The sequence below is a fragment of the Medicago sativa genome, chromosome 3, assembly GCF_051527215.1.
Source record: "Medicago sativa cultivar Bolivia chromosome 3, Bolivia_mono, whole genome shotgun sequence".
Classification (NCBI taxonomy): Eukaryota; Viridiplantae; Streptophyta; class Magnoliopsida; order Fabales; family Fabaceae; genus Medicago; species Medicago sativa.
This window is the reverse complement of record NC_140751.1, coordinates 48790240-48798391: the sequence shown is the minus strand read 5'-3', so window position 1 is coordinate 48798391 and position 8152 is coordinate 48790240. Positions and strand designations below refer to the sequence as shown.

General features: G+C 32.4%; 1 protein-coding gene and 1 long non-coding RNA gene across 2 annotated transcripts; both read right to left on the bottom strand.

The window, feature by feature from the left end:
* Positions 1-1114: 1114 nt before the first annotated feature.
* Positions 1115-1597, bottom strand: LOC146937901 (uncharacterized). Its single transcript, XM_085749552.1, has one exon. The coding sequence runs from the start codon at positions 1595-1597 to the stop codon at positions 1115-1117; it is 483 nt and encodes a 160-aa protein (XP_085605678.1).
* A 2160-nt stretch (positions 1598-3757) lies between these two features.
* Positions 3758-6131, bottom strand: LOC146937900 (uncharacterized). Its single transcript, XR_015033332.1, has 2 exons — positions 5977-6131; positions 3758-4006 (listed from the first exon to the last, which is right to left on the bottom strand). It is a non-coding gene; the product is annotated as an uncharacterized LOC146937900 (long non-coding RNA).
* Positions 6132-8152: the final 2021 nt, after the last annotated feature.

Here is an 8152-nt window from a genome sequence, read left to right as displayed (position 1 = left end):
TGATGATAGCTATTTTGATAATAATGATGAGGTGAGAATTATATATGTATGTACATATGATGTGGTGATTTCTTTGTTGATGATTGCTTGCTTATAACTTGAAATGATGAATTGAACTTGTTGAGTTAAGTATGCTAAATGAATAATAAGGTGAGTTATCTTTTCATTGATTGATGTTGATGAAAGATGAGCTTATGTCGATGACTTGATTAGAGATTGAATATGTCTGTTATGCTATGATAATAATGTGATAGCTTGAGATGCAAGTAATGGGGGATAATAATCATGTGATGCTAGTATTTTAGGAGGGATGGTTATGTATATGTGATATGTATGAATCCTTGAATGCTATGTTTGTTTTATGTCTATTATGATTAATGTAATACTTACCCCCAGTGGTTTCGACCGCCTACCTGTCTGTGTGGATGGGTAGACGTTGTGCAAGATTAGTTGCTTGGTGAGTTACTTGCTGGATGTTTGGATGACGGGAGCTTTCTCCGTTGTCGTGTCGGAGTCATAGGTCTAGGCTCTGATTAGGCTTTAGTGTCTGTTTGTTGTTTTCAGATTCTGTTATATTGTTGAGATTTGTTCGTTGTCGGACTTGGAGGATTATTTTTATATGATGATGTATTTTGACCATGACATGTATATGTTGGAGATTTATGAATTATATTCCGCTGTGACTGTTGAGATATGATATATATATATATATATATATATGCATGTATGATTGGATTTTTGGATTTTGTGCTAGACTTAGCGTCTATTTCTTGAATATTTGTTATATTCGCGTGTTTTATCACTTTAATAGAAATATGGCGTTACAATGAATGGCCAAATCATAATATTTATTTGCAAAACAAAAAGATCAATATTGACAGACGTATACTATGATCGATTTTTTCTTTCTGTTGGTGTTGATAAATATTTGGCAAGTGTAGAAAAATTGTCAAAGTAATAAAATTAAATTCGTATCCACGAGGACTGTTATTAATTTTTACTTATCAATTTCATTTATATATGTAAAAGATGTATTAACTTGGGGTTGTCCTAGGCAGTTGGTTTGTTTGCATAAAAGTAAGAAGTGTGATTAAATTCACATTCCAATCCAACTTTAAGGCTGGAGTTTTGCTGGTACTTTAAGGCGCCAAAGCCAATTCATGTTACAATTCACATTCCAATCTCTATTTTGTTGAAGAAGCCAATAATATCCAGTCGAGCAAGTATATACACCTTTCTTTGCATGCCTCCAAGTCCACGCATCTGGAAGTCGTACATCCAAGGTATTGGGAGCTGGAAGCTGATGAATATATTGAACAATATCGGTCGGTATCATAGTGGCAAGACCTTGCAAGTTCCACCTACCATCCTCCCACACATCCTTCAAACACATAACTGAATCACTAATGTTAACAAATGGGACCAATTGACAAAGGGGACCAAGTTTTGTCCAGTCAATATTCCAAATCGATGAGTCTCCAGAGCCTACACAGAAACTATACCCTGCAGCAAAATTTTTAATGGCATGTTGAATACCGCGCCAAGTGATTGATGGTTTATTATGTTTCTTATTCTTCCATAAAGACGTGTTTCCCATGTATTTATGGGAAAGAATTTTCACCCACAATTTATCTTTATTATGAAGCATGTTCCACATTAAATCTAAGTCATAAGTCTCAATCAAAACAACAACTAAAATTGCTTTTTGTACTTCAACCAACGCGAACATAATTGCGTAATCGTTTCACAGAAAAGTGGATTAGGATTCCACCAAATTGAGATTTTGTGTAGAGTGGTTGTTTAATGTGTGTGTCTGATTTGTCAAACCATGTGATTTCTATCCTACAATTTGAAAATAATAATGACAAAGTTTCACATGTTACTCAAATATTCATCTGAGATGAATAACTAAATAAGTGCAAGTAGCAGGTTTATGGCACATTGCCTATCTAAATTATGCTACAAGTTTGTTGAATTGTACCAAGTAGTAAACTAGTTTATTTCCAATGTTTTAAATTAAGGCTTTGTTTGCGAGTTTTGAGGGGAAGGAAAGGAAAGGCTTAGGAGGGGAAGGGAAGGAAAGGGAGGGAAGGGAGAAAGGAGAGAAAACCTTCCCCTTGTTTGGGAGTTAAAAAACCAACAAGGAAAGGAAATGGAGGGCTTATGTTATAATTTTACTATTTTACCCTTTTTTTCTCTTAAAAACAATACATTGTGTTATACCTTGTAATGTATCTTGAAATTTATTCAAAGCAATTTATCTCATAAAAAGTAAATTATTACGATCTATTTTTAAAATACAGCTTATTTATAAAAAAAAAAAGCTTATTACGATATTTTTTTTAAAAAACAGCTTATTCAAAACAACTTATTATGATATCTTTTTCAAAAAACAACTTATTTGTCCAAAACAACTTATTATGATCTCTTTTCAAAAAACAACTTATTCAAAACAAATTATTTATGCAAAACAACTTATTTATGCAAAACAACTTATTACGACCTCTTTTTCAAAAACAAATTATTCAAAACAACTTATTTATCCAAAACAGCTTATTACCACGTCTTTATAAAAAACAGCTTATTGAAAATAGCTTATTTATCCAAAACAGTTTATTACAACCTCTTTTCAAAAAACAGCTTATTCAAAACAGCTTATTTATGCAAAACAACTTATTACGATCTCTTTTTCAAAAACAATTTATTCAAAACATTTTATTTATACAAAACAGTTTATTACAACCTCTTTTCAAAAAACAGCTAATTCAAAACAGCTTATTTATGCAAAACAGCTTATTACGATCTCTTTTTCAAAAACAATTTATTCAAAACAACTTATTTATACAAAACAGCTTATTACCACGTCTTTTTCAAAATCAGCTTATTCAAAACAGCTTATTCATCCAAAACAGCTTATTACGACCACTTTTTCAAAAACAACTTATTGAAAACAGATTATTCATCCAAAACACCTTATTACAATCTCTTTTTCAAATTTTTTTATATTCAAAACAGCTTATTTATACAAAACAGCTTAATACGATCTCTTTTTCAAAACAACTTATTTATACAAAAGAGGTCGTTAAAAGTTGATTTGCATAAATAAGCGGTTTTGAATAAGCTGTTTTTTGAAAAGAGATCGTATTAAGCTAATTTGCATAAATAAGTTGTTTTGAATAAGTTGTTTTTGAAAAATAGATCGTATTAAGCTGTTTTGTATAAATAAGCTGTTTTGAATAAGTTGTGTTTGAAAAAGAGATTGTAATAAGCTGTTTTGGAATTTTAAAAAACTCCTTTTTTTTAAAAAAAATCGACTTTCCCACTCCTTTTTCATCCTCTATTCGATTCTGACCTTGAAATTTCCAGACAAATACTTCCCAAGCCTAGATCTAAGAGTTAAGAGGAACTACCTTTCTTTTTTTTTTTTTTGCAGATTTCGGTTTAAGTGGCTTATGTGGTGATATTGGTTTCTCGCGTGAGTTGGTGTACGTCCGTTTGTGGTGGCTTGATGGCTGTTTTCGTCGGTTTGGTTGTAGTTGTGTGAGTTACGTGAAAATGGTTTTGTGATGTGTGTGTACTGGTGTATGAGTGTTTGTAACTGTGTTTGGTGATTGTGATTGTGCGTGTAACACCCCGTTCTCAAAACAACGTAATATTAATGAATAAAATCAGAGTAATCACACAACGGAGTGTCACACTACTTTTCAAAATTTCATAAATAGAAAATATCTAATTATTTAAATACCAACATTTAGAATATCTTAATAAACTGCAGCGGAATAGTTCTTTAAAAATATAATTTCGACCAAATCCTACGTCAACGAAATTATTGGCACAAAGGCCTCAACGTAATAGACATTATCCTCAACAATAATAAATCCAACAACGAGGTCTTTTCAAAATATGATACATAAAAGAAATGAAGAAGACATTCACGACGATCCCCATCCTAATATGTATCAGAGCCCTAGACACTTGAGCCAATCAACCTACAAACCATCATTACCTGCACATTACCCACGGTCGAGGCAACATATACGCAGAAGGGGTGAGAAACTAATCCAATAATAATAATAATATATAATTCATCAAATTAATGAAAATAACAATATATCACAACATGCATCATTAATAATGTATATAAAGAGTACATGTAACAACAACATAATCATTTTCAGCAACAAGGTACAACAACAACAATAACAACTTTACCCACAACGACACTGATAACTCGACAATTCGACAACGACAACAACTCGACAATACTACAATGACAACAACAACTCAACAATGCTACGACAACAACAACTCAACAATGCTACGACAACAACAACTAATGCATCATGCAAGTGGTACCAATCTACGCGCGTTGAATGCTAAGCATTCCAGGGCATAAGCCCCCAACAAATTGGATGGTTAAAGCATCCCAGGGCATAAGCCCCCAACAAATGAATGATAAACATTCCAGGGCATAAGCCCCCAACGGTTGAATGATAAACATTCAACGGTTGAATGATAAACATTCCAGGGCATGAGCCCCCAACAGATGTGAGTATGCAATTGGACTCAACTTGTGTATATCAACATACAACTTCAACAACGACCACAACAACAACATATGTGCCTAAAACATTTATGACACACTCCCCAACTTCGACAATGGAATGATACCACAACGTCAACGACGGAAAGGAAACAAGATATCATAATAGAATGCATTAACATCATTTAAGGAATGAATTACATCAACATAATTGTCATATAACATCATAATATTACTCATAATCAACTATCATCATATATTTAACCACTTCAGACATCATAAACATCAGCATTACTAATCATATAGTATCATACTATTATCATCATCAATCATAAACAACATCATCATCAAAACATCATCATCAAGACATCATCATCAATAATCATTTATCATCATAACAACTACAACAACATCTATGACAACGACAATGTGCATTATTTACTATGACTCAACGACACAATAATTTTCAACAATGGAACAACAACTTTATTATCAACAACTAGCATATATATAAATCAATTACATTCATCTCAAAGTCTAAAACATCCCCCAAAAGCAATTAAGTTTTGATCAATAGAACATAAATCAAATATCCATAAAACACCTCAACTAAATCCCTAACACTTAAGTTTGAAGTTGGGAAACCAACCATAAGTTTTTGGACTAACTTGGGATTAGTTATGCTAAGTTTTCTTAAGGTTTTCTGAAGACCCACCTGGACTATTTTTATCATAACTCAAAAACTATGAATCATTTTCATGTAAAACTAAAACCATTAGAAAGCTAACTCAAATATCTACAACTTTTATGTTTACACCGAAAGCTAATTCAACACGGAAAGGGCTGAAAAAGACACAAGAACGCAACAATCGAAGTTCTAACAGCACGCAACGAAAACACAACAAGCAGTCACCCATGAGGGGCTGCCTTGCTGCGCCCAGGCGTGGAAAACTGCGCCCAGGCGTGGGAAGGTAGTAGCCACCTGCGCTGCAGCTCTGTGCAGTCCCATTTTTTCGGTTTCACCGTTTTGCGCATAAAATTCAAACCGTTAAGCGGATTTCAGTGCCGTTTTCGCCTACACGCTCCTGACATTTCCCTCTATCATAATCTACAGAAACATTCAATTTTCCACCACTCAAAAAAAAATCGATTTCCCAACCTCCCATAATCACTTGTCTGTAGAACATTCAGACACCGACGTTTCAATCGAAAGTCCCAATTTTCAATCCTTGATTACCCAAAATACGTTTCAACAGAAGTTTCAGGTTCAATTAGGCAATATAGCAATCAAATAACATAGAAACATGCCTCAACAACACAATTCATCATATTATAGCAATTAACCCAAAACTTTCTAACCCTAATACCAAAACACCACAATCATCAAAAATCAGAATTATACATATTATTAGTGAAAGGAATCCCACCCTTACCTTAATTCAGCAAATTCTACAGCAAAAACGGTTGGATTCTCTCTTCCTAGCTCTTCTCCTAGCCTTCTCTTGGTTCTTCTCCTCTTTCTCTCAAAACCCACCTTTTCTCAATTGTACGTGAAATGTTTCTCTCTGACTTTCTTTCTTTTACTCCCAAAAATATAACCTCTCCTTTTTCTCATTTAACTCCCACTAATTTCACATAATTACTAATTAATTCCCATTAACCAAAATATTAATATTTTACTCCTATTATTTCCACAAATAATAAAACCACATTCATTTAAATAATACACAACTCCTTGAACCATATAATAAAATAGCATCACACCATATATCACATAAAAATCATATAATATATATATTTCACATAAAATCACATATATATAACAAATAAAGTCATATAAAATATTCACACATCTACTAAAAATAATTAAATAAAAATGGGGCGTTACAGTGCGCTTGTGTTTATGTTTGAATTTGTGAAAGTTTAGTGCTGGGGATCGAAAAATGGCTCGTGTTGTGTTGAGGGATTGGGATTTGTTGTGTTGATGTTTGGTTTGTGAAATTGCGTGACTGGTCTTTGATGGTTCGGCTCCTGTATTTGTGTATGGCTTGAAGCTGTGTTGTGTAATTTGATTGCTGGTTTTGTGCGTGTTTGTATCTGTGTGTTTTAGCTTGCTCCAAAATTTTCTCCCCTCTGTTGGTTGCAGGTGTGCTTGTATTTATAGATTTGATTGAGACATTATGTCTGAACAAGGGGGCGACAGAAATTGGTTTAGGGAACATGACAGATGCTTGGTGCTGGACCTTGGATATTTTGGACAGATTTTGGACTTAAAATAAATAAATAATAATAATAATAATAATAATAATAATAATAATAATAATAATAATAATAAATAAAAGTAAAAATAAACTAAAAGTAATAATAAATAAAAATTGAGAGAAGAGGGCCCGACTCGGAACCAAATATGTGGTATTTTAAAATACCTCTCTGCCGAATTTTTCGCTGAAAAGTCGAAGACTGATCAGGGTTAGAGGACACGTGTCGGTGTATGAATGGAGGATCCTTAGGTCAAAAATTGGGGTATGACAAAGTTGTTTTGAATAAGCTGATTTTGAAAAAGAGGTCGTTAAAAGCTGATTTGCATAAATAAGTTGTTTTGAATAAGCTGTTTTTTGAAAAGAGGTTGTAATAAGCTGTTTTGGTTAAATAAGTTGTTTTGAATAAGCTGTTTTTGAAAAAGACGTGGTAATAAGCTGTTTTGCATAAATAAGTTGTTTTGAATAAGCTGTTTTTTGAAAAGAGGTTGTAATAAGCTGTTTTGGATAAATAAGCTGTTTTGAATAAGTTGTTTTTCAAAAAGAGATTGTAATAAGCTGTTTTGGATGAATAAGCTGTTTTCAATAAGTTGCTTTTGAAAAAGAGGTCGTAATAAGCTGTTTTTGATGAATAAGCTGTTTTGAATAAGCTGATTTTGAAAAAGAGGTCGTTAAAAGCTAATTTGCATAAATAAGCTGTTTTGAATAAGCTGTTTTTTGAAAAGAGGTTGTAATAAGCTGTTTTGGATAAATAAGTTGTTTTGAATAAGCAGTTTTTGAAAAAGACGTGGTAATAAGCTGTTTTGCATAAATAAGCTGTTTTAAATAAGCTGTTTTTTGAAAAGAGGTTGTAATAAGCTGTTTTGGATAAATAAGCTGTTTTGAATAAGTTGTGTTTGAAAAAGAGATTGTAATAAGCTGTTTTGGATGAATAAGCTGTTTTCAATAAGTTGTTTTTGAAAAAGAGGTCGTAATAAGTTGTTTTTGATGAATAAGCTGTTTTGAATAAGCTGATTTTGAAAAAGAGGTCGTTAAAAGCTAATTTGCATAAATAAGCTGTTTTGAATAAGCTGTTTTTTGAAAAGAGGTTGTAATAAGCTGTTTTGGATAAATAAGTTGTTTTGAATAAGCAGTTTTTGAAAAAGACGTGGTAGTAAGCTGTTTTGCATAAATAAGCTGTTTTTTGAAAAGAGGTTGTAATAAGCTATTTTGGATAAATAAGCTGTTTTGGATAAGTTGTGTTTGAAAAAGAGATTGTAATAAGCTGTTTTGGATGAATAAGCTGTTTTCAATAAGTTGTTTTTGAAAAAGAGGTCGTAATAAGCTGTTTTTGATGAATAAGCTGTTTTGA